The sequence below is a fragment of the Bactrocera dorsalis genome, chromosome 1, assembly GCF_023373825.1.
Source record: "Bactrocera dorsalis isolate Fly_Bdor chromosome 1, ASM2337382v1, whole genome shotgun sequence".
In the NCBI taxonomy this organism is placed as follows: Eukaryota; Metazoa; Arthropoda; class Insecta; order Diptera; family Tephritidae; genus Bactrocera; species Bactrocera dorsalis.
Window position 1 is genome coordinate 46010081 of NC_064303.1, and position 27598 is coordinate 46037678.

Genomic DNA, 27598 nt, shown 5'->3' on the forward strand with positions numbered 1-27598 from the left:
GCTATAACGCTAGAGACTGTTTAGTGAATAGTAACTAGTCTCAAATTGAGACTTTGCCTCAAAATGTCTCAAATAGAGACTAGAGACTGGTTACAGAATCCCGCTATATCTTGATCCATATTTTTAGAAACTAGTATATAATATGTTGTTACATATCGATAAATTTTGTCATATTATAATTTCTGTTGCCAAAGTGTAATCGCCAATAAAAGTAGCGAGATGCGTAATATAATTGTGTGAGTAGTATTCTCTCGTTGGTTTTGTCTGTTCGTTCGTTCAATATGTCTGATTCGCCTGTAACCAATAGACTTCGGGTTTATCGTTTGGTAAAAAGGAAATTTGTATGTGTTTTGTAAAAAATGGTAAACTTTCTGTGTTTTTACATTGCGAGTATTTGCAAGACAGTCAAAGTTAATGGACATGTTACATTTTCGAAGTGAGCCAAACCAACAGAAAATTGTACAAATCGTGTATTTAAGAAAGACAGTGAGTCGCAACAAAATCGGAGATATATTCACTATTGTGGCATCAGGGTGTTTGTCCCGAAAAAAGTGAACTACTGCGTTAATAAGTTGACAAAGATAAAAACAGTAAGATACCTCAATTATATATTATTGTACTCTGGAATTATTAAGTTGCTGCTCAATTAATATATATATTTGAAAATTCGAAGATCTGCAACATAAAACACGTACATAGGAATGAAAATATTAATTGTTTCTATGCACAACTAATTTCCCTAATTAAAATGAATACAGTGTTAAAAATGAAAAAAAAAAAATATAAATAAATTCACTATTTGATTACAATAGACATTTTACTTAGAATTCGTTCCATATAGTTGTTTGGGAACGCTATTTAATATTTTGCAGCTTTGTAAAGAATTTCTTAATCATAGAAAATGGTTTTAGTTGTTTTTCGAATGAAAATATTTATAACCACGTTTTTGTTAATCAACGGGAGGACTTAGTAGTACATAAGGAAAGTAAAGTACACACATTTTCGCTCTGACTTTACTGAACTGTCTGGAACAGTATTTCTAAAATAAATTTACCTTATTAGACACGTCGACATACTACTTTAAAATATCTATAATACGTTTTTGTGTGGGATCGACTTGGTCTAATGTGAATACAAAGTTTGGCGATGTACTAAAATTTAATAAGCGTTGTAAATAACATTATATTTCATTTACAATATGTAAATTTCATTGCGCTTGAGTGTGCGTGGTTTCTTTGGTGACCAAAAAAAGAAAATTATATAAACAATCAATGCCCTTTCAATACTATAATGCGTTATAAGCCTTGAAAATTTTAAGATATGAAGGCAGCGAAAAGGAGCGTAAATAATATTTGATAATCATTTATTTTATCTTCAAATGCTATAAACTTTTCGCACAGTTTATTTTCCGATGCCTACAGTGAAGGTTTATACTGTTATATCCTAAATCATTAAAAAAAGTATTTAACTAATATCAAACCAGTATATACATGAATAGAATCTTTCGAGATTTCAATAATATATATTTCTACAGAAATCATAATTCCAGCCAAAACAGAACTTTTTAATATGTATAATACATTACTTCTAACATTGTTTTTGCACATTTATATATGTATTTGACAATAAGGGACTTTTTAAAATATGTATTAGATTTCCAGTTAGTCAAAATTATTAAATTTGCTCAAACAAGCATTTTTGGTTTCATAACATTTGTTTATAATAATAGAATGGAATTTTTTTATGTAAATTAAAAATATTCCCATCATTTCAGTGCCCACCAGTTGGTATTTAGTAATTATCACTTTAAAAATCTCCCATGCTTTACATATTTGATAACTTTGACTTTTACATTTATACATTATAAATTTTTTGTACATTTTAAACTGTGTACTTTATTCCCTTACGTATATTAAAGATTTTGCTAGTTTTAACTTCAATGTGGCCGATAAAACCACCACCATTCGGCAAAGTGTATACTTACTGAAAACAAGTTCGCTGAATTATCGTCATATGGTTCTATAAATTGTTAAAAAAGAGGGATGTTATGTGAAAGATAATAAAAGTATATTTATCTTATTGCTGATAATTGTTATTTTTTAAATCTAAACTACTAAATCCAACACCTCTTTTTTTTTAAAACATATCTACATTTAATTTTACTGCACATATGTATGGACATATAATATATGTATTTAGTTATTACACTTTAATTTATGATTATTTGTAACGGCACGATTACGATTCTTGCGGCGCCGCGATTTGATGGTACCGATGGATAGAGGAGGTCCTCAGGATTAAAATATATATATATATATATATATATATATACATATACCGTCCTCAGACGCATAGTTTTCGAGATATTTCACTTCAAAGTTCCACAATTTTACATGCAATTCACTCTTATTTTATTTTGTTTTTCTTTACATGTCATGACAAATACCAGTGTTGCCACATATTTTCTTTTAAAAAAACTATTAAAAATTTTCCTGTTTAACATATGTATATATATACAGAAAATGGTACAAATGGTTTTTGTATATTATGTTAATTGATAAATAAAGATAAAAAATAATATTCCTTTGTGTCGAACTACTTTCTGCACTGGCGGCCTTCGACCGCGTTTCAAAAAAAATAACCCTCATCGATCGAACACCGGGGTATTCATAGTTCCTTTGTGTCGAACTACTTTCTGCACTGGCGGCCTTTGGCCGCGTTTCAAAAAAAATAACCCTCATCGATCACCGGGGTATTCATAGTTCCTTTATGTCGAAGTATTTTCTGCACTGACGGCCTTCGGCCGCGCTTCAAAAAAAATAACCCTCATCGATCGAACGCCGGGATATTCATAGTTCCTTTGTGTCGAACTACAAATAAAATATATAAATAAATAAATATATCATATAAATATATAAAACAAATTTTTGATTATATATTCAGGACACAAAGAATGGCAACACTGCTATTTGTCATAAATGTAAACACACAAATCGCTTGAAACTTCGAATGTGCAAAATTATTTTAAAGTATATTTATTTTCTTAAAATATATACAATTAATATAAATTTTTGATATATACGAATGTCTACAGTGTAATTAAATATATATTAATTAAAAATTGTGTGAAAAGTGGGTTAAACATAGTGAAATAACGAGCATTGTTTTAACAAATTTTTGAACTTTAAAGTGAAATATGTATCTCGAAAACTATACAATAGACGCCAGTTTAAAAAGTTTTCAGGAAACACTTTAGAAGTTGCATCTTCTGTTAGCTACCTCCTCACAAATATTCCAGAGCAACGAAAACTCTTTGCTGGAATTACAAAAGTACTTACCGGATTCAAATCAAAATTTCAGAGAGATTTTCTATGCTATGTATACTTGTAAGACGATACATAAAAAACAATTTGAAAATTTTTTCTACTCCCAAAACCCTTAATTAACAAAGTCGACACCTCCTATCATAGAATCTATTACATACAGATGTGTTCAAAATAACACTAGTGTCCTTGAGAAAAATATTTGGTCGAAAAAGTGACGGAACATAAACATCAAGCACTATTCAAGCAATACTTCTAACGATATTCCGCGTGTAAAACACAAAGCATAAACTTCTTTTGTGATATTATTCATTCACTTCAGTGTCGTATTTGCGTTGCTCAAAAAATAGGAGTGTGAGCCGAAGAAATTCTGTAAAAGTGCAAGAGTAGAAAAATAAAAACGATACATGTAAAATTTAAGTCTTTTTAAAACGCTTTTATTAGCTTCACTTGTATGTATGTATGTATGTATGTTTGTAACTTTTTAAGTGGTACTGAAACGTAAAATATTTGAGCGACACTGTAGGAAGGCGATAGTAAGTTTGAGCACCTCACCAAAAAGATGCGCTTAAAAGTATGCAACATCTATATAAAACTAGTTTTAGTAACATTTAAATAGCATACTGATTTGGGCGTCGACCGTTCATGAAATGCAAGGTTGTACAGTAGAACACGAAGTAATTTATCTGGGCTCTCGACTGTTTGCTGCTGGACAAGCTTATGTAGCACTTAGTCGTTGTAGATCTTTGGACTGTATTCGAATTGAAGAACTGGACTGTTCAAAGTTGACAGGTAAAACCCCATGTAACAGTGAAGCTTTAGAAGAAATTATTCGATTAAGAAGTAATAATTCGTAAAGTCGTCAATAGAACTTGGTCGCAAATAATGTAACAATTAGTCAATGAAAGGTTACGAGTAGATATTAAATGCTGCCTAAGTATCGATTTACTTAACCAATACTACATGTCATAGTTCATATTTTAACTAATTTTGGGGTTTCTCAGATCAAACTAAAAAATTAAAAATAAATATAGTTTAAAAAAAACTAAAAAACACGCTTTTAAAGCATATCAAACTAAAAAGTGAAAAATAATTCTTTGTATAAACTAACAATAATAATGAAGGAAAATTTCCTGCATTATTGTGAGAAAAGCGTGGGGTGCTTTGTGACATATTTTTCATATATCGAGCATGCCACGCTTTTCTCACAATAATGCAGGAAATTTTCCTTCATTATTATTGTTAGTTTATACAAAGAATTATTTTTCACTTTTTAGTTTGATATGCTTTAAAAGCGTGTTTTTTAGTTTTTTTAAACTATATTTATTTTGTTAGTGTTAGAGGAAAACACCGCAGCGACGAAATAAGTAAAATCATTAAGAATCTTCGAAAAACGGAACAACCAGGCACAGAAAACTACACTTAGTTCATTATTTCTGACTAAAAAATATGAAGGAAGGGTCGAATAAACAGTTGTCCATAAAAAATATGGGGGTGACCACATGAGAAACACCACTCTTTTAATATTCATTAACAAAAAGTTTTTTTTTAAGAATGTAATTTACTAAAGGTCTATTAATATTTCCACATCTATATACATATCGTCACCTGAAATGCAAATTAACGTATCATCAAAAAATTTGAAATTGAGTGTCTTATTGATTACGCTTCACTACTTCAAATTACATACATAATATTACATAAGTTCAACATTATCAGGTTCTGCGGTCAGATATAAACCTGTTTCAACCAATATTAAAATTTTGTTTCACTCATGTTTCATTTTATTTCGTGTTTCATTCATGCCATATACAGTTAGCAAAAAAAACAACTTGTACTCTTATTGAACTAAAATAAAATTAAATACAGAAATTAAATTAGAAAGAGTATATAATATTTGTTTAACATAAATTAAAGCTTACAAGCAATATTGTAATTTAAATAAAAATCCTTTTCGATTTTGAATATTTTTATGTTAAAAAAATAACTATAACAAAAACATGCTAAAATTCATATGCAAAAAATACTTGTACAGAACAAAAAAACTTAATGTAACTATAAAAAAGTAAAATTTTGTGCTTTTAGTATTTTGTATGGTGCCCTTTAGCTTCTTTAACAGCTAAGAGTCTTCTTGGCATCGAATGTACGAGATTTTGTGTTACATCTTGAGCAATAGAACTCCATATATCCTTAAGAGCGTTTTTTAAGGTTTCTTTGCCAGACATGTGGTAATCTTTTAATTTCGTTTTCATGTAAGCCCACAAGTGCTCAATCGGATTAAAATCTGGGCTCTGGGGAGGATGAGGCAACACTTTTTTGGTACTATAAAGCAACCATTCTCTTACTATGACAGCTGAGTGCTTTGGGTCATTGTCTTGCATAAACACAAATCCATCCCCTAAGCCCATTTTTTTGAGCGGATTGCGGCAAATTATTTTTTAGAATATTTAAATAATCCATTTTATTCATTATACCCTCTATGAAAACAAGATTACCTACCCCATTAACATTCATACAGCCCCAAACCATAATATTTCCCCCACCGTGCTTAACCGTATGTGTAATGTTACGAGGATTTAGTGCCTGTCCCTCCTTCCTCCATACAGATTTGTGTCCATCACTTCCAAATATATTGAATTTGGATTCATCCGTGAAGATTGCATTTTCCCAAAACGAATTATCCTTGTGTAAGTACTCGTTTGCGTACACTAAGCGTTTTTTTAATATTTGCTTTAGAGAGGAGAGGCTTCTTTCGAACTGCATACGCCTTCAAATCCTGGGAATGGAGGAAGTTTCTTACTGTCTGTGGAGTGACGTCAACTATTTCTGCATTTTTCAGATCATTTGCGATTTTGATGGCGGAAATTTTTGGCTATTTTTTTTACATAATTTAAAACTTTCCGTTGAATTTGAGGTGTATTTAGTTTTTTTGGACGACCTCCTCCACTAGGTCTTTCCACAGATCCGTTCTTTTGGAATGTTTTGACAACATAATGAACAGTAGTATGCGGTTTATTCACTATTTTTCCGATTTCACGCATTGAATTATTCTCTTTCCACAGTTTTATAATCGTTTTCTTTAAATCTTTTGATATTTGTTTTTCTGCCATATCTTTTACTATTATTCGATCGCAAAAACAGAATGAATTGCCGCAATTTATAGATTTACTACTTATAATACAAAATACATTGTTTTTGTGAAGCAAATTTATAACGGGATATTTTTCTGTTACAAACTAACAAGTGTACAACTTTTTTTTGGCATAGCAATGTTGCCACCTAATATATTTTCAAAAGTAACTTAAAAAAAACGGTCAAAAGCAGAATCTTATACACACATTTAAAAGTAGACAAAAATCCCTTTCATTGCTAATATAAAATGTCAATATTAATTAAGACCAGATCTAATTAAATAAGAAAATTACTTTACTTTGAATGGTGTACAAGTTGTTTTTTTGCTAAGTATATAAAAGAAAGTTGTGTTAGTTACACCAGATTGGTGGAGAAATAGCTTAGAACCAGTACATAGGATACCTTTTATCTCTTTATGTCAAAATTTAATACAACTCATAAATTCAAAAATTATATTTTAAATCATAAGCATTTGTTCAAAATTCATGTTTGTAGGAATCAATTGAATATTTGATTTCTTCAAAAAAAAAAAAGCAATATAATTATAAAAACAACCTTACGTCTATATATGTATATAAAAGAAAGTTGTTTTAGTTACACCATTTATAACTCAAGAACGCCTGAACCGATTTGGCTGAAAATTGGTGGGGGAGGTAGCTTAGAACCAGGGCAAGGGCGTAAGATTCTTTTTATCTCTTTATGTTAGATTCCCATACAACTCATAAATACAAAAGTTATATTTTAAATCATAAGCATTTGTTCAAAATTCATGTTTGTAGGAATCATTTGAATATATGCGTACAATTTTAAGCAGATTCTTCCTCAAAAATAATACAAATGCTAAGTATTTGGAATAGAAGAAAAGAACTGTAACCAAATATATATATAGATTATAACTGGCTCATTAATCAGTCGTTGAGTATGTATTACACCACGTGCATCCCAAAAGACTGATGTCATAACCTTTCCAACCGCCTTTTCCGTCTTTCCACGACTTAGAACCGGTTCATCATGTGCAGTCCACTAGAATGTCTGTCGATTGGATTCCAGTGGGAAATGATGGAGCTATGTTTCTATCACCGACGCAAAAATTCGGCTTTATTCCGATTAGAGAGCACTTAAGGGGTTAAGGGTAGTTAGAATTTTCAAAAAATTTATATCTTTTTGCATTTTCGTTAAGTGAAATATCTTAAAAATATTCTCTGAAAATTTCACGTTGATAACTTCAAAGCGCTAGTGTGAAACTTTAACCCTTATGTTAGTAACCGGGTACCCACCGCGGTGTATTTGTGTGAATAGCTTAAAAAAATTCAATATTTCATTTTAAGCTCTCAAATCATCGTTTTTTAACTTAAAGGAAAGCTATTTGTGAGTTCATTTAATTGATTTATTTTTTATTTTAAATAAGCTTAAAGCATATATATATGGAAAGCATAGGAAATAAATTGTATATAATTTCTATTAATCCATGCAACTAAATTTTATTAAAGAAATAAAGAAATATTACCCTTTTTTTTATAATTAACGACATTGAACACATTGTACACGATTAACTGAGTGCTCGTCACAAACAGGTTGGTGACAATTGGCACAGGCCTTCCGTGTCTTTCGCCGTCTTCTTATTGGCAAAGCATTGCAGACATGACAAGATCCTATTACTCTTTTCCTTCCGGTTTTATCTTTCGGAGTCTCTGGACCAGGATTTATCACGACTTTTCTGTCAGTGTATGGCCTAATACGAGGAGCGTTCAAAAAGCATCGAAGGAGGAGCTGAAGAAGATAAAAAAAAATTATTTTTTGAAGTGCTTCGAAGATTGGAAAAACCGTTGGCACAAGTGTATAATATCTCATGGGGATTACTTTGAAGGGGATAAAATAGATATTCATGAATAAATAAATAATTTTTGAAAAAACACAAAATTCACGATACTTTTTGAATACACCTCGTACACTTTGAACGGCAATCTTTGTGGAGAAGTGGCGCATTACTTGAGGAATCGCCGTGCGATGTTCAGTCATCGGCAATGCTAGTTCTTCACTTTGTTTACGCATAAATTGATGACTTTCTGTCTTTTTTTGACAATAATTTTATTATTTTCATAATAAATTTTATATGCCGCATGTGAAGACATATCTAGCATATTGACGAACATTGCCATTGGCCATCTCGAAGATCGTCGTGACAGGTGTATCTCCGCACCATTTGGTCCATTGTGTCAACTCCAGCTTTATGTTTATTATAAAAATTTATTATTTCTGGTTTTAGTTTAGCGTCATCATCAACTGACAGCTTTATTTTTTTTAGGAACGTAGGAACACATGGTAACCTTTTCGTGAAATCCAAAAACTGTCGAATATTGCTCCCGTGTCTTATTCGCTTCCATAACACTAGGGATGTAAGGTTTATTCTTTTTAAGCGTGCCAACAATGGTAATATTCCACGACAACAAATGTTTAGTAACTGGTACAGTAGTAAAGAAGTTATCCATGCAGATGTTTCTACCAGTACCTCGGTACGGAGCCGCCAATTCTTTCACTACTCTTTCACCCTGATTCACGATTCTACGTTTTTTTTTTTTTTAATTGCTACGTTTTTTTTCTTTAAATTGTCACCGACTAATAATATTTGAAGAAAAAAGTTTTTTAGAAAAAATTTAGAAAAATTTAGTAAATCAAACAAAATGTTTAATACTCAGATCGTGGGTACCCCGGTACCCGGTTGCTAAAGACGTCGGTAAACTTGGTTACTAACATAAGGGTTAAACGTGTTTTTCTCAAAACTATGTTTTTTGAACAGGTGACAACTGTAACTCGAAAACCGCTTAGTAGATTTTAATGAAATTTATACAGCTTTTAGAATACATAGTAAACTCGGGCCTGATCAAAGGATTTTTTTTATTTGATTTTTTTTCGTAAAAATTTAGAAAAAAATTTCCTGAGGCCGCCATTTTGTTAATTTTGAAAAAAAAAAAAATCCTTCGATCAGGCCCAGGATTATATACTTATAAAACAAATTTTTTTTGTCCGATTGATTTTAGATGAATCTCCAAGGACTTATGGTTGTCACCGCAAGTACCTTTTTTTGGAACAGGATCAACAACAACTATCACAGTTTTGTGACTTCAAGTCAACACATTCTATAATAATGCCATATTACTACTTTTGTAAAATAACACGATTTAATAGCAAAAAAAAAAAAAAATACTGAATATTCTCATTTTTTCGTGCCTCTGACTACCCTTAACCTCTTAAACACTTCTCAGAATCAGTTATTTGTTTTTGTTGGATTATGAACTTGCGAAGCACCTGCTTTGCTCATTTCGCCTGTTTCCAGCTTAACAAACATCTTGTCAACGGTGGATTTCCCTGAGCCGAAATTCAACTGTATTTTCCCCAAAAAAGCAATGCTTTATTAACACAAGAAATGATTTATGATCCATTTTTTTGCAAACTAATACAAGTTGCTTCACAAAAATGCTATATCTCATTAACTAATAGTTATAAACCAACTAATAGAAATCATATAGATGGTGGTATTATCTATGTATCAGCCACAGTGAATCGTGGACGGACCCTCTAGTTTTATATATTTCCACTAAACATAAACCAAATTTTATATCGCAGTCTATATCAAATAAACCAAAAACTAGTTCTACAAAAAATATGAGTATTTTATGTAATACGAGGCTCTTCTAAAATTTTAACATACATATAATGTTTCCAAAGTTTCACAGAATAATAAAATAATTAATATTTCGTTGATAACCTTGGTTTTTTAAAACGGTATCTATGAGATCCTGGCAACTTTTTAATGGTATTCATTTCCAAGCTTCTTTCACTACTTGCCATAAATCTCTCGAATTGGTTGACCTCTCTTCAGCTACTCTTTTGTTGATCGGTGTACAGGTTTTCTATGTGGTTGATGGGAGACTGACCAGGCCACCGAATAACCTGAACCCCGTTGGCCCTAAACCATTCTTTTGAGCTCGTGCTATAGTATGTTTAGGGTCATTATTCTGTTAATATACCCATATCAATGGCATATCCATAAGGCATATAGTAACATTACCTCATCTAACATTTTGACATATGCCCTTTGATCCATTATGCCTTCAATTAAGTGTATTGGACCAACACCACTATGTGAAAAACAACCCCATACTATGATTTTAGCGCCGCCATGTTTAACGGTATTTGTTGTAAACCAGGGATTATATTCTGAGTTATGGGGACAGCAGGACAAAGCTTCTAGAACGTGTAAATAACTCAATTTTGGATTCGTCTGACAACAATATGTTTCGCCATGTAGCCACGGGCCACGAACCATGATGTTGTGCAAATTGTATGTACAATGACAAATAATTTGTTCTGCGCCAAACGCCTACGAATAGTTTCTCAACTGACACAAACGGAAAAATCTTGCAGGAGCGTATTATTTGCAGTGGATGTTTTGCGCTTGCGTCCACAAGTTTCATTTTTATTTCTATAATTTAAGGCATTTGCTACCATTTGAGGAGAGCTATTTACGATTTCTTTGTTCTCTTTATAAGTTTTTCCTAGTTTTCTCCTTTTTTCTTATACCGCTTTTCCTATGTACAATGCTTTCCTCTTCCCACTGGAGAAAACCCCAATGGTTAATGCTTAAATAAATCAATAACTAAGTAAAATAGCTGCTAGATGATGGAACTATACTTACTTTTCTAATTCTGTGAATATTATTTATGTTAAGGATTATTTTGCAAACGAAATATCAAACACTCCTATTATTTTGTGGAAAGCAATAACAAGTGTCTGCGAGAATAGCGTTCATCACTGTATATGATTTGGTAATAGAATATTTTTTGAAGACTACACAAATATGTCAAAAACTTTTAATTTTTGATTTCTATTTTTTTCTCACGAAATAATCGTTATATTTTGTTTCCAATTTCCTCATAACTGCTTCACTTGACTTCACTGAAAATATGGGAATAAGCTGCTATCTTTATATCTTCAGTCCGATTTAACGGACCTTAAGCGCGATAAGAAAATCATAACCTTGTTGAATCCTTTTTCATTTAGACTCATAGGATATGACGTAATTTTTTCACTGGCTAGTTGACATGCTCCTGAGCATAAAGTAGCTTTTTAGAAACAAACTTGCATTAAACTTTTTGCGAATGTTGAAAGTTTTCTACCATTATCTTAGAGCATTTCAACGTCTCGTCTAATTTTCGGTTCGAAAATATCTTTGTAGTGGTGTTTTATTAGTTATCAAAGCTGAAGCTGATTTAAATACCGATTACCGATTATAAATGTTTAAAATTTACAATTTTTTAAAGAGTTATTTAGATAACTTTGGCGTCCATATTTTTTCGCACAGGCTAATTGTAAAATCACTTTACTAATTTATCAACAATTATTAAATGACTTTAATTTACTTTCTTTGCTAAAATATTTTCTCTTTGATAATGGTTCTTGGCCTTTTCGACATCTTGCTGAAAAAATTAATAATTTCCGACCAATTTTCTATTTTAAAGCAAAGTAGGGTTTGGTTTTATACGTTCTTGTATAAGAAGGGTGTAGCAATTTCGTTACCTATCCATTCAGAAAATTATCTTCTTTTGGTATGAGTTTCTTCGCAATATTCATTGTTGACGAATAAAAAAATTGCGAGCACTTCGTTTTAATACGATGCCAAACGATAAAATTATAAGTTCTTAACACTGTTTTAGCTTTTCATATATCTTTCATAGATCCTAAATTTAAAATTTCCATCAATCAAAGAATACAGCATCGGGCACTTAAATATAATATAATGAAAATACTGTGGATTGCACAAACTGTAATTGCGGGGACGTACTATTATGTTAATACGACTATACACTCGGGGCCACGCAAACCTTACCACTATACTTTCTAAAATTTTTCGGACTTTTTCGTTCGTTCGGGATTTTCTTCATATTTGTTTTTTTTTTTATGTTTTTAGTAAGCATAAGTAAACTAAATTATATTAGCTAATTATAATTATAGTTTTTAATTTATTATGTTGAATGAATAAAGCGCAAATTAGCTTTTCTGTGCTTGTACAAAAGCGGCCGATTTTATTGTTTTTAAAATGATGTACCGACTAAATTCGTAAAAAAAATAAATAAAATATTAATTTCTATTATAGTGTAAATGAAATGAAATTAAAATATCATTCATATCATTTTTTTCATCGGCAGAGGCGCCTCGAGTGTGCAATTTCTGTGTGGCGGGCAAGATGCAGGTCGCAATTTTCATTTGAAACAAAAAAACAAAAGAAATTTTTAATTTTCTATAGTGTGATTACTAGGTGAACCAAGAAAATTCACCAAAAAGTGAAAAATTCAACAACTTTTCGCATATTAAAAAAAAAAGCATTTAAAAAACAAATTTTTCTTAAAATCGTTTAAAAACCGGATTAACAAATACAACGCATTTTGATTTGCTTCGATAGGACGTTTACTTTTTTTTCTATCCTGCCCGCCAATTAAGAAAAATTGTACAAATGAAAAACCGAGAAATCGTGCGTCAAAGTTTTCGCTTTCTGCCCAATCGCTCATATATCTGCTAGATGCTTGGTCACTATTTCCCTTCTAGTTTCGAAAATATTTCGAATTTTCATCTAAAACTTTGGGGACATATTCTTAGATTATTTTTAAAGAGATTTAAGTAAAAAAAATAATCGATTTTTTTAAGCTTCTAAAGTAGGCTCCCGCTTTAAAGGCAAAATGATTGAGCTGTTTGAACAGAGCAAACACTTTACAAAGCTATAACTCAAAAATCTTTAATAATTTATATAATATTTTTTTATTCTACAACGAAAATAAAAAAATAATTGTAACGTAAATATCAAATGTATAAATGGACATTTTTTCTATTTAATACATTTTTCTAAAAAATTATATAATTTTTTCCCCGCCAAATTTACACAGAGAAAAATATACAAAATAAATTTTTCTATTTAATACATTTATTTTTCTTTTACATTTTAGACTAATATTATAGACGCACAATTTAATTGAAGTCATGGCAACCAAACTATCTGCAGCGGAGGGAACTTCGGCTTCGAGTGCATCCACATCGACAGGTGGTTTAAGTGGTAACATTACACCCGCTAGACGCTTACGTACTAGAACTTCGACTGGAGGCAATGTTAGTGGTGGAGATTCGGCCAAAAAGTCATCAAACAATTCTAATGGAACCGAACGAAGTATGAGTTCTTCAGATTTTAATAAAAACAATGGAGGAAGTAATAACACTGCTCCTACTTCAGCTATAGGGGCTAGTTCGGGTGATGACAAGCTAAGTTCGAATAGCTGCAGTGGTACAAATTCCACCACTGGGTCAGGCAAAAAATATCATAATAGTTGTCCTCATCCAACAAATGACCGTGGTAGGGGTAAACCATTAACACACTTACAACCTCATAGCTCGAGTACATTTAATTTGAATAAAACAGAAGAATTTCATTTTGATACACCGGTTGAATGTCCGGTTTTTCGCCCTACGCACGAAGAATTCAAGAATCCTCTAGCTTACATTAGTAAGATACGACCGATTGCGGAGAAATGTGGAATAGCTAAAATCTTACCACCAGAATCGTGGTCACCACCATTTGCTGTAGATGTAGACAAATTAAAATTTACACCACGGGTACAACGGCTCAATGAATTAGAAGCAAAAACTCGAGTGAAACTTAATTTTTTAGACCAAATTGCCAAATTTTGGGAACTACAGGGTTCTTCTTTAAAAATACCAATGGTTGAACGTAAAGCATTAGATTTATATACCTTACATCGGATTGTCCAAGAGGAAGGAGGTATGGAACAAACAACAAAAGAACGTAAATGGGCAAAAGTTGCAAATCGTATGTCGTATCCATCTAGCAAAAGCGTTGGAGCAACCTTAAAAGCCCATTACGAGCGGATACTTCATCCATTTGAGGTTTATACATCTGGTAAAGTGTTGGGAGCCGGAGCTGGAGCCAGCACTAGCGTGGATGCAGTGAAGCTTGAAGATGGTACAGATTATAAGACACACGAAATACCAACTCGCCAACAAATTACACCCCCAAACGAAAATAACGCTCGACGGTCTAAACGCTTTGCCAATTCTAGCGCCAATTGTGGATTGAACAATGCGGCATCACGCAATACTGTTAAGATGGAAACAAAGGAGGATTTTAAGCGGGATCTCTTAAATTGTTTTAATGCTGCTGGTACTTCGTCGTCTGCCAGTGGGGCTCGCGGTCAAGTTGGTGGTACATCTTCTGCAAATTCGATTGCTCTAAAGAAAGCACCTGATCCTCAAATAGTTGATCCTTTAATGAAGTATATTTGCCACATATGCAATCGTGGCGATGTGGAGGAATCAATGCTATTGTGTGACGGATGTGACGACAGCTATCATACATTTTGCTTGTTGCCACCATTGTCCAGTATTCCTAAAGGTAAGTACATCAAGATAATATTAATATCATCAATAATAAATTTATGAAATGAATTTTAATTGATGAAATTACACAACCATATCATAAATAATTTCAAGGTAACTTTTTGTAAAATATGGACATGATATATAAGTAATTAGCAAATTAATTTTTATTTGTTCATACTTTCAGGTGAATGGCTTTGCCCACGCTGTGTTGTAGAAGAAGTTAGTAAGCCTACTGAAGCCTTTGGCTTTGAGCAGGCAGAACGAGAGTATACATTGCAGCAATTTGGACAAATGGCTGACCAGTTTAAAACGGATTATTTTCGAAAACCAGTTCATTTGGTCCCAACAAATTTAGTGGAGCGTGAATTTTGGCGCATTGTTTCATCGATTGATGAAGATGTAACAGTAGAATATGGAGCTGATTTGCATACCATGGATCATGGGTCGGGGTTTCCAACAAAAAGCTCTTTATATTTGCTTCCAGGGGATCAGGAATACGCCGAATCTAGTTGGAATTTAAATAACTTACCATTACTGGAAGACTCAATTTTGGGCCATATCAATGCTGATATCAGTGGAATGAATGCACCCTGGATGTATGTAGGAATGTGTTTTGCCGCTTTTTGCTGGCACAATGAAGACCACTGGAGTTACTCCATTAACTATTTGCATTGGGGAGAACCAAAAACTTGGTACGGTGTTCCGGGCTATTGGGCAGAACAATTTGAAGAAACAATGAAACAGGCAGCTCCGGAACTTTTTGCATCGCAGCCAGATTTATTGCATCAGCTAGTGACCATAATGAATCCGAACATTTTAATGAATAATGGAGTTCCTGTTTATCGAACTGATCAAAATGCTGGAGAATTTGTCATAACATTTCCCCGTGCGTATCATGCAGGATTTAATCAGGGCTACAACTTTGCTGAAGCTGTGAATTTCGCTCCCGCTGATTGGTTGAAAATGGGTCGGGAGTGTGTTAATCACTATTCAATGTTGCGACGTTTTTGCGTTTTTTCTCACGATGAGTTAGTATGTAAAATGGCACTAGAACCAGCCAAACTCACATTTGGCATTGCAACAGCTTGCTATATCGACATGGCTGAAATGGTAGACTCCGAAAAGAAGCTTCGAAAATCTTTGTTGGAATGGGGTGTTACTCGCGCTGAGCGAAAGGCATTCGAACTTGTTCCAGACGACGAGCGACATTGTCAAGAATGCAATACCACGTGTTTTTTGTCTGCTGTATCATGTGAATGCACCAAGTCAATCGTTTGTCTTCGCCATTACACAATTCTGTGTGATTGCATTCCAGAAAAACACACTCTTCTTTACAGATATACACTAGACGAAATGCCATTAATGCTTCAAAAGCTTAAAGCCAAAGCACAAAGTTTTGAACGTTGGTTATCACGATGTCGCGACATTATGGATGCTAATACGCCCACTTCTGCGCCATTAGCTGAATTACAGGAATTGTGCAAGGAAGCTGAAATTAAGAAATTTCCGTCATCGTTACTAATAGATCGCCTGAATTCAGCTATAGTCGAAGCCGAAAAATGCGTAACTGTCATTCAACAACTCGGAATAAACAAGGTAAATTTATTTGGCATGATTTATATAACATTATATTTCTAATATTATGTTATTAATTAATTATATATAAATACATATGTATATACTATATAATATACAGCTATGGACAGAGATTTAGCACACTTCTATTGATAATTAGAAATATTACTGTTACTTGTAAGAGAGCGATATTTCCAAAAATTTGTTATTAATAGGAGATCAATACTGCTTCCGACGCCTCTTTAAACGCATAGGAAAATAAACGTTATCATTTCTGTTCAGATGTTGCTAAAATGTTTTTGTTAAATTTCGTCATAAATTCATTGGACAATGATATGGCGCACTTATAGTTATCGGTCATTAGTTGTATTTGTTTTAACAAATAACCGCTTTCAGTCGTGAAGTTGTATTTAATACTTAATTTTATTACAAATTTTAATAAATTAAAATCTAAACCCGATCGAAAACTTGTGAAATGAAGTTAAAGGAAAAATTGGACAAAGAAAATTTACAAATTGCAACGAGTTTTGAGCAGGAGTAGAAGATGCTTCGAACTCTATTCCTTTGGACAGATGCCAAAAGTTAATAGAGAACTTTCCACCGTTCCCACGACAGTCGTGTCTACGTAACCGGAACGGACCCGGATTTTTATCCCGCCTAGGACTGTCAACTCGTCAGAATTCTGCCGCTACAACAACAACAACAGAGAATTTTCCATGCAGCTGTGATGCGGTGATTAGGAATAACGGTTATTCCACAAAGTATTAACCTGGGCAAATATAATATCAAAGAGTTATAGATCTTTTAAAGTGCGCTAAATATGTGTCCAAGTCAATTTTGACTTAAGAATAAAAACTGAGTCAAACATTGTATATTTATTACTCCTATAAGAAGCTAAGTATTTTGAAATATTTTAGTTCTAAGGAAGAAACAAATAGCTTTTGTGCAAAATAACGGGTTGCTCTTTTTAAGGGGGTATTCTACTCTAGAAATCAAATTTTGAGCAGTTTTTTGAATTTTATTTAAAAATCCAAAAATATTTTTACTATCAATTTTTTTATGGTGCTTTTATTGATATCTTAAGAATACAAAAAAATATTAAAAATTAAAATAAGTAGAGGGGGGAGAGAGACAGGTGTAAAAAAAATGGCGCATCCTGGTGACATTGATCCTGACTCTCCTGGTCATCTGAAAAAAAAAATCAAAACAAATTCTTAATCAATAAGAATGCCGTTATAGTCCCTACCTCAGGGAACACGAAAATTTTTTTGAAAAATGGCGACTGCATGAAAATAAAAATAATTTTTTACGCTTTTTTTTTGAAATTCCTGAATGTTTTTTAAATATTAAAAACAAAGGATTAAGGATTAAATAAAGATAAAGCATAAAGGATTATATAAAGAAGGTTCACACAAAATTTCAATTAAATGGGTTGTATAGAACTTGGGATAATGCCGGTACCGTGTGGAAAAAAGTAGTTTCGACAAAAACGCGTTTAAAAAGTGAGTCTACCTACCTACCGGGCTAGGTACTGGGTCACTAAAGTAACTGTAGCTCTTAAAATAATTTTAATTTTTAAAAATCCTTTGGAGGATATGTTCTTAAGGGTCTAAACTTTAAATATATGAAAAAAGTCGAATTTTTCAAAATTCTAGAGTAGAATACCCCCTTAACTGTGACGTTATTGTATCTCACATTAAGAAAGTGCGCTAAATCTTTGTCCATAGCTGTATACACAAATATGTATATGTATATAAGGAGCAAGTTGATGACAATCCGATGTGTAGCAAAAGAGTTACGCTAAATTAAATTCAATTAATATTTTATAGTGATAACTTTGCCTAGGAATAATAAGTCACTGCGAATAAGAAATCAAGGGTATGATCGAAGAATGAATGTATAAGTTAGAGAATTATACAAACGTTTCATTACACCATGCAAAAATACTAAAGTTTTTAAATGATAAAAGAACAAAAAACTGGCACCTATTATAAATCAGCTGTTGCATTGTTTTCGTTCATAGTACATACAATACAATAAACTTTTTAAACTCTTCTTCTTCTTTACTGGCGTAGACGCCTCTTACGCGATTATAAACGAGTTAATAACAGCGCGCCAGTCATTTCTTTTCGCTACGTGGCGCCAATTGGATATTCCAAGCGAAGCCAGGTCCTTCTTCACTTGGTCCTTCCAACGGAGTGGAGGTCTTCCTCTTCCTCTGCTTCCCTCCGCGGGTACTGCATCGAATACTTTCAGAGCAGGAGCGTTTTCGTCCATCCGGACAACATGACCTAGCCAGCGTAGTCGCTGTCTTTTAATTCCCTGAACTATGTCAATAGCGTTGTTGTTGTTGTTGTTGTTGTAGCGGCAGAGTTCTGCCGAGTTGACAGTCCTTGGCCGGATAAAAATCCGGGTCCGTTCCGGTTACGTAGACCCGACTGTCGTGGGAACGGCTTGTTGTCAATAGCGTCGTATATCTCGTACAGCTCATCGTTCTATCGAATGCGATATTCGCCGTGGCCAGTGCGCAAAGGACCATAAATCTTTTACAGAACCTTTCTATCGAATGCGATATTCGCCGTGGCCAGTGCGCAAAGGACCATAAATCTTTTACAGAACCTTTCTCTCGAAAACTCTTAACGTCGACTCATCGGTTGTTGTCATCGTCCAAGCCTCTGCACCATATAGTAGGACGGGAATTATGAACGTCTTATAGAGTTTGGTTTTTGTTCTTCGAGAGAGGACTTTACTTTTCAATTGCCTACTCAGTCCGAAGTAGCACCTGTTGGCAAGAATAATCCTGCGTTGGATTTCCAGGCTGACATTGTTGGTGATGTTAATGCTGGTTCCTAAATAGACGAAATTATTTACAACTTCAAAGTTATGACTGTGAACAGTGACGTGAGAGCCAAGTCGCGAGTGCGACGGCTGTTTGTTTGATGACAGGAGATATTTCGTCTTGCCCTCGTTCACTGCCAGACCCATTTGCGTTGCTTCCTTGTTCAGTGTGGAGAAAGCAGAACTAACGGCGCTTGTGTTGAGGCCGATGATATCAATATCAATATCATCGGCATACGCCAGCAGCTGTACGCTCTTATAAAAGATTGTACCTGCTCGATTAAGTTCTGCAGCTTGAATAATTTTCTCCAGCAGCAGATTGAAGAAGTCGCACGATAGGGAGTCGCCTTGTCTGAAACCTCGTTTGGTACCGATCCTGACGGAGCTTTTGGTGCTGCTCAACGTCAGTTTACACAGCCGTATTAGTTTTGGGGGAAACCAAATTCAGACATCGCGGCATAAAGGCAGCACCTTTTCGTGCTGTCGAAAGCAGCTTTGAAATCGACGAAGAGGTGATGTGTGTCGATTCTCCTTTCACGGGTCTTTTCCAAGATTTGGCGCATGGTGAATATCTGGTCGGTTGTTGATTTGCCACATTTTTTCGCAGAATTTTCGAGCATTACCCCTGTCGGCCAGCTTATCAAGCTCTTCGTACTCACTCATTTCGACCTTTTCCTTTTTCTGTCTGCAAATGCGTCTCGCTTCCTTTTTCAAACTTCGGTATCTACCCCATCCCGCAAGTGTTGTGGTCGATCGTATCGTTGTGAGGTAGGCAGTCGGTTTTCTCTCCGCTGCGACACGGTACTCCTCGTCGTACCAGCTGTTCTTTTGCATTTTCCGAAAACCAATGGTTTCGGTTGCAGCTGTACGTAAGGATTTTGAAATGCCGTCACACAGTTCCCTTATACCGAGTTGTTGACGAGTGCTCTCAGAGAGCAGGACTTTCACCGATGAGGAGGTTCAGGGTGTCATCAACAAGGCAAAATCCTCCAGATCCATCGGCCCAGACGGAATCAACATGCTAATGTTAAAGCATCTAGGCTCGACGGGTGTAAAATATCTCACCAAGGTCCTCAACCTGTCGCTCACCACTCTTCAAATACCCGATGTGTGGAAAGTCGGAAGAGTGGTCCCACTACTGAAACCTGGGAAACCCGCCAACAAAGGGGAATCTTATCGACCCATAACTCTCCTCTCCCCAGTAGTGAAGACACTTGAGGCCTTGTTACTCCCGACCTTCACTCACCACCTGAGCCTAGCCAGCCACCAGCATGGTTTCCGCAAAGTGCACAGCACCACCACAGCACTTAGCGTCATAAACGCCCAGATGGTTCGTGGCCTCAACCAGAAACCACCCTGCGAAAGAACGATCCTCGTAGCGTTGGACCTGTCAAAAGCTTTTGACACGGTCAACCACACAACGCTACTGCAGGACATTGAAAAAACCACTCTCCCTCCAGGGCTTAAGAGGAGGACCATGAACTATCTGAACGGTCGTCAGTCATCCGTACTATTTCGAGGTGAAACATCTAAACTTAGAAGAATTAAACAGGGGGTTCCGCAGGGTGGTGTCCTCTCCCCGTTACTGTTTAATTTCTATATCTCGAAACTTCCTCAACCACCAGAGGGGGTCTCCATAACCTCGTACGCAGATGACTGCACGATATTGACGTCGGGCAATGGAAAAGATGGCATGTGTTCGAAAGTAAACAGCTACCTCTCCGACCTTTCTCGTTTCCTCACTGCACGAAACCTCCAACTTTCACCCACCAAATCCACAGCGACTATATTCACAAACTGGACGAAGGAGTATAGACTTGAACTTAATATTGCAGTCGATGGCGTCAAAATTCCGACTGTCAATAACCCTAAGATTTAAGGCGTAACCTTCGATAGTCTATGCTCCTTCTCTCCCCATACGACCGCGATTATCGCCAAGGTACAGAGCCGCAACAAAATCCTCAAGTCGCTAGCCGGCAGCACATGGGGAAAAGACAATGAAACGTTGTTGGCAACTTACAAGGCGATCGGCCGGTCGGTCCTTAACTACGCAGCACCAATATGGTCGCCTAGATGCAATGGTACGAAGATGAGGAAACTTAAGACCTGTCAAAATACAGCACTCCGGACCACGACGGGATGCCTCTTGATGTCTCCCGTTGAACACCTCCATAGTGAGACGCACATGCTTCCTGTAAAGGAGCATAATCTACTCCTCTCCAGGCAGTTCCTGCTTGGTTGTTTCCGTAGGAATCACCCCTGCAGCCATCTGCTTGGAGCGGAACCGCCTCCCAGGAGCATCAAGAGGTCATTCCTCGACTATGTCGACGACATTGCACAGTACGCCGACCAGACTTCGGACGCAACTAACTTTCGACAGCCACTGACCGCCATTCACAGTGGAGCCATCAACACCTTCACCGACTCCCTTCCCGTGAATGGCGTTCTTGGAGTCCAACCACCACCTATTGCAGACGAAGAGCTCCAGTTGCCGCGAGAAACGCGAGTGACCCTAGCGCAACTTCGTTCTGGATATTGTAGCAGGTTAAACTCCTACTTATCCAGAATCGACCCCGACATACCTAATGTATGTCCTTCATGCAACGAGTCTCCGCATGACACCCTCCACCTCTTTGCATGCCCCACAAACCCCACCCATCTAACACCTTCTTCCCTTTGGTCCGACCCCGTCGAAACAGCACGTTTCTTGGGCCTACCGTTAGATGATCTCGATGACAACACAAACAACCCTTACCATCCTAACGGGGATTAGCTAACCGTTAAAACAACAACAACAGCAGGAGTGCAAGCCGAGTAGAAAATCGTTCGGCTGTCTGTTGTGATTGCAGCTTCTCGACGTCGAAATTTACGAAAATAATGAAAATAAGCTTTTCATTTTACACTTTTTGGGTCTAAGTAAGCGTTCACAACCTCTACGAATGCATTTAACTTGGGTAGGAAATCTCCTTCAACAACTAACATCCTCATTTCATTCTCTGGTGAGGATGAGGATGCACCGACCAACTCATTTGAAAATTTCAATAATGATTTTAATAAATAGCGAAACGATGTGGAAACATGGATACAAGGGCCTTAAGCCTAAGCCTGCGTCTACAGACTGATGTGCAGTCGATAAGCTGTAAGTGATTTTTATATTATGCTGTTCAAAATTTCGCGAAGCAACCTTGTCAAATTATATATATATATATATACTTTTACATAGAGCCGAGAGATTTACAAAACATGAGACTTTAAAATAATAAAAATATATTGTCCTCAGATATTTTAGATGTTCTCGAATTAAAAAAAAAAGCTCTAAAATGCACATAAATAGAAATATTCCAATAATTATATAAAACAAAGATTTATGATGATTATTCAAAAATACTGATATTTTTATTTTAAATACATAATTTTCGTTTTCTTCAAAAGGTTCGTACACGCTCCGACAATAACCAGGAAGCAGCTCAATACAAGCTTACCATGGAGGAATTAGAGCTGTTTGTGCAAGAAATTAACAATTTGTGTTGTATTATAGAAGAAGGCACTTCCGTAAGAGAGCTTCTTTCTCTTGGTAAACAATTTTTGGAACGTGCAAATGTACTATTAAATCGATCAATTCATTTATTGGAAGAACCTGAAATAGATCAATTAATAAGTGAGGGGAACTCACTTCGAATAGAACTGCCGCAGATGAATCAATTATACATCCGTCTAAAACAAATAAAATGGTATAAACGTTCACAAGGTTTGCGAAACGGCAATACTAAATTGACATATAGTGATATAAAGAACTTGCTGAATAGCGCAGCAGCTGAAGTGGATCCAACAGATCCAATAATAGATAAGGAAATGAGAAAATTACAAGAAATCGGCGCTGCAATAGAAGCTTGGGAAAAGCAGGCGATGCGATATTTTCGATGTACAACACAACAACATGAGTTAGCTGACATTGAACAGTTTTTAAAAACAGCTGCTGATTTAGAAGGTCAAGTTCCATCGTATATAACATTAAAAGATGCATTGCGAAAAGCTAAAGAGTGGTTACATTCGGTAGAACAGCTACAGACCAACGATCATTTTCCCTATTGTCATACTCTTGAAGCAATAGTTCAAAGGGGTAAATGTATTCCTATACAACTTGAAGAATTAAAACGCATGCAGGGTCATTTGAATAGTGCTCATGAGTGGAAAGACAATACTGCGCGCGTCTTTTTGAAAAAGCAAACATTCTATACATTACTCGAAGTGTTGATGCCCCGTTCCGAATCTGTCATAATTGACTCAGATTTAAAACAGCCATTTGAAGATGGGTTTGTAAAGGAAATGAATCCCGCTCAAATAGTCGATTCTTTTAAGAAGGCTGAAGAGAAAGAATTGCGAGATATGCGCGAACTTAGGCGACAAAATATGTCAAAAAATCCCTTAAAAGACCTATATTGTCTGTGTAAATCTCCGTTTCAAGGAGTAATGTTTAATTGCCAGCTCTGCCGTGATTGGTTCCATGAGGATTGTGTGCCGCCACAAATGGGAATATCAAACATAACGTCGGGAAGTAATTTTATATCACGCCCAAAGTGGCTTTGTCCGTCATGTGTTCGATCAAAGCGACCGCGGCTCGAAATTATTCTACCACTTCTGGTGTCATTGCAACGTTTGCCTATACGTTTACCGGAAGATGAGGCCTTGCGTTGTTTAGCGGAACGCGCCATGAATTGGCAAGATCGTGCCCGTAAAGTGTTGACTAGTCCAGATGTAACCGCCGCACTAGAAGCAATTATTGCGCAACAACGTAAACGAAATCGAAAGGGTGTTGGTATAACTGCGATTTTAGCTAGAAGTAATTCTCATAAGCAGCTACGACGTAGAAGTATTCGTAATTCCAAAGACAATGCGCTGAACTCAGATAATCCAGATAGTACCGATGATGATGACGAAGGAGACCGATTACACATTGTTGAAGATTCGTTAAGTAATGAGGAAGAAGAATTATGTAATGTTGAAGTAGCACCGCCACCTGAGTTGCAAAAGCTATTGTCGGATAGTGAGAAAGAAAATCTAAATGACTTAATGATGGAAGGAGATCTCCTTGAAGTGTCCTTAGATGAGTCATTGGAATTATGGCGTATTTTATCAGCTATTCAACCAATTTGTGCAGCAGAAGCAGCTGCACTGCAAAAGCAACTTCAAATACAAAAACAATCGGTTCAACAGACTTCAAACGTTAACTCAGCTGCTGAAGATTCAAACGACAGTTTATTAGTTCAGAGTAGCCCTAACAGCAATAGTGGCAGTGTTAGTGGTCGGAACCCCACCGGTGCTAATAAAAAGCGTCGCTCATTAGAACCACTTAATAGCAGTTGTCCACTGCCACGTAAAAAGACTGCAACTCCCAATAAGCCCTACAGTTCTTCAGCTAAAAAGACAACACGAAAATCTACAATTGATGCTAATAGTAAAGTACTGCAAGCAGATGATGCTCCTGATAGTAAACAATCAAATGGTGGAAGCGGGAGTACGAACTCAAACACACTTTCAGGACAAAAGAAGCGAAAACGCGTTGGAAACAGTTCGAACATCAATACTAATGTTACCGGTCAAAAAAAACACTCTCAACGTAGTCAAACAGAGCAACAAGAAGATGATGAAGAAGAGTGTCGCGCAGAAAACTGTCATAAACCAACTGGCCGTGAAGTTGATTGGGTACAATGTGATGGCGGTTGCAATGAATGGTTCCATATGTACTGCGTTGGTCTAAATAGAAGTCAAATTAAAGCCGATGATGATTACTTCTGCATACGTTGCTCCAGAACGATGGCTATATCGACAGTCGTGGCAAGTGGCGTTAATAGTAGTAATCATTCAGTAATTGAGTCCAGTGCAACATCCACAGCAATGCCCATTATTAGTACAAGCGGCATTAATAGCAATGCGTTAAGTACAGGGACATCTGCACCACAACAACAAACATCGACAAATAGCGCTGTTGCATCCACTAAGGGCAGAGCTCAAGCTACTCGTTAAATTATTAATACATATAATTTTAAATACATAAATAAATTTTCATATTTTCCTGCATTTTGGATTTGCGAAGCAGAATAAGTAAACCTGAGTCCTCATTGTGCTAATTTTTTAATTAAGCAAATGCAAAATATATGATATTTTCAATTATATGGAACGCTTTAGAAGAATACGCCTTATATTCTTCTCTTTAGCTATTTTAGGGCATTCTAAAAGTTTATTTCAAGACTGCAATGCTGCAAATTCAACAAAAACAGCTAGATTCCGTCTTGACATCCTTTGTTTTATAATATAATCCATTTATAAAAGAAAAAATGGGTTTACCCTTTTTGAAGAAAGCTATTTGGGATTAACATTTTTGATTTAATGCCTGTCTTTTTTTCTTGATACGATAAAAATATCAAAAATAGATACCACATTTATTTATTATATTATTAATGCGACGATACGGCTTGCAAATATCAAACAGCAATTATCGACATACATATGTATATACTTTTTTGGCGTGAGTAATTCCAGTCTGCTCTTTGTACATACATTACACAATAAATGCATATATTTGCCACTTCTATATTATAGTCTTAAAACTGTATATCTTTAAAAACGCAATGTAAACACGTATTATGGCGTAAATGGCTTTAAATGTCATATACATATATAAAATTGATAAGGCCCAACTTGGTGATTTATATTTTTTTGTTCCTTACTTCCATTTCCCACAATACATAAGCATATTTATGTATGCCATACAAACTAATTATTTCAAGAATCTATTTGAAAACACCCTACTTTAATTTACGTATACAAGATATTTTCGCAGAGGAATGTATTCCATTTCTAGATTTTCCTGCTAAGGTCCTTTGTGAGAATATAATGTAAGGAAATTCTAGGTTTAATGCTATAAAGCACTTGATCTGCTGGATAATAGTAATACATATATGTACATATATGAACTTGCAACATTTTAATATTGTTATAAGTTATTTTAAGATTTAATATGTTCGTATACATAAACACACGTGTTAATCGCAGTATACTTTCTTTAAACTATACATATTAATTAGTTAAAAGTATTAACTTCAATTCAGTGAGAAGCACATTTACTAATATAGCAAGATTAAGATTGTGTTTAATTTAGCTCTTTTACTTTGCATTTTAAAATAGATCAGATATTTGAAAAGGACTTGTTTAATACAATTTTTCTTTGTAAATGAAAAGTCCATAAATATTTTTGAGCGTAATAAAATATTGCAAATATTTTTATACAGAATAAAAATATTGGACTTTTTTGGAAATGGAGTAAATACTAGTACATTGCGCAGTTTGCACTGATTTTCTGCCGGCTAATGCCCTTGCATGGAACTCATAGTAATCAAAAATAAATGATCGATTTCAATTAAAAAGGTACAAAAAAAGATATTTATTAATTGCGAATAGCTTTAAAGTCAAACAGATTATTCCAAAATTTGACTTAATCTCTTTCTACTATATCTTATCAAATAAAAAAAAAACAGGAATATAATAAAAACCATAATTTAAGATTATGTTTAACTCACTTGCAATGACAATTTAGCTAGCACAGTTGGTTTTGCTGCAAAGTTTTGTGCAACTACTTTTCAAATGCTGCAAGTTTTATACGTTTATGCGTGCCCGCTACGATATTGATGTTTTTTCGAACTTTCAATATCGGCGAAGATACTAGGTTTGCTTTTTTGATCAGATTTCATCATGCATACTGCGCAGTTTGCATCACCGTAAGCGCCCATTAATACTTTTTTTTAAATATACATGTATACTACTTACTATATCTACGTTAAATGGAAATTGAATAATTTATGAATATAACCGTTAAATTAGCGCATATTATGTCAAACGTATGACCTGAATTAAAACAATATTTTTTGTTTTCAAAATCAACACAATTGATACTGTCTAATTAACCGAGTTGTATCAATTTCAATAAATACTGTCATATGCGCACCAAATATTCAAAATACGTTTACATTGGTATGTGCAACGAAGTTTTTCATTTTTTTTTTAAATAGTTTTTTTTTTTATATAGCTTTTGTTTCTACCACTAAAATCGTAAAACACTCACAAAGAATCATATACTGCTTTGTTATTTTTAATATATATGGAATTAAAATTGCACTAACCCTATGCAAACAATAACAAAATAATATATATATATATTTATATATATAATGTAGAGAGTAAGAATTTCATGTAGTTCTTTACAATAAATAAATCAAGTAGTAATTAAATAA

At 34.7% G+C, this 27598-nt stretch overlaps 1 protein-coding gene across 2 annotated transcripts; it reads left to right on the plus strand.

Moving 5' to 3' along the window:
- The first annotated feature begins 226 nt into the window (after nucleotides 1-226).
- LOC105226707 (lysine-specific demethylase lid) lies at nucleotides 227-27598 on the plus strand. Of its 2 annotated transcripts, XM_011205728.4 has the most exons (5): nucleotides 227-590; nucleotides 13454-13671; nucleotides 13735-14910; nucleotides 15082-16493; nucleotides 22743-27598. In XM_011205728.4, the coding sequence occupies exons 2-5, from the start codon at nucleotides 13488-13490 to the stop codon at nucleotides 25332-25334; spliced, it is 5364 nt and encodes a 1787-aa protein (XP_011204030.1). In that variant the 5' UTR covers nucleotides 227-590; nucleotides 13454-13487; the 3' UTR covers nucleotides 25335-27598. The 2 variants fall into 2 exon arrangements, with proteins under 2 accessions (XP_011204030.1, XP_011204024.1); XM_011205722.4 differs by having other exon boundaries at nucleotides 13454-14910.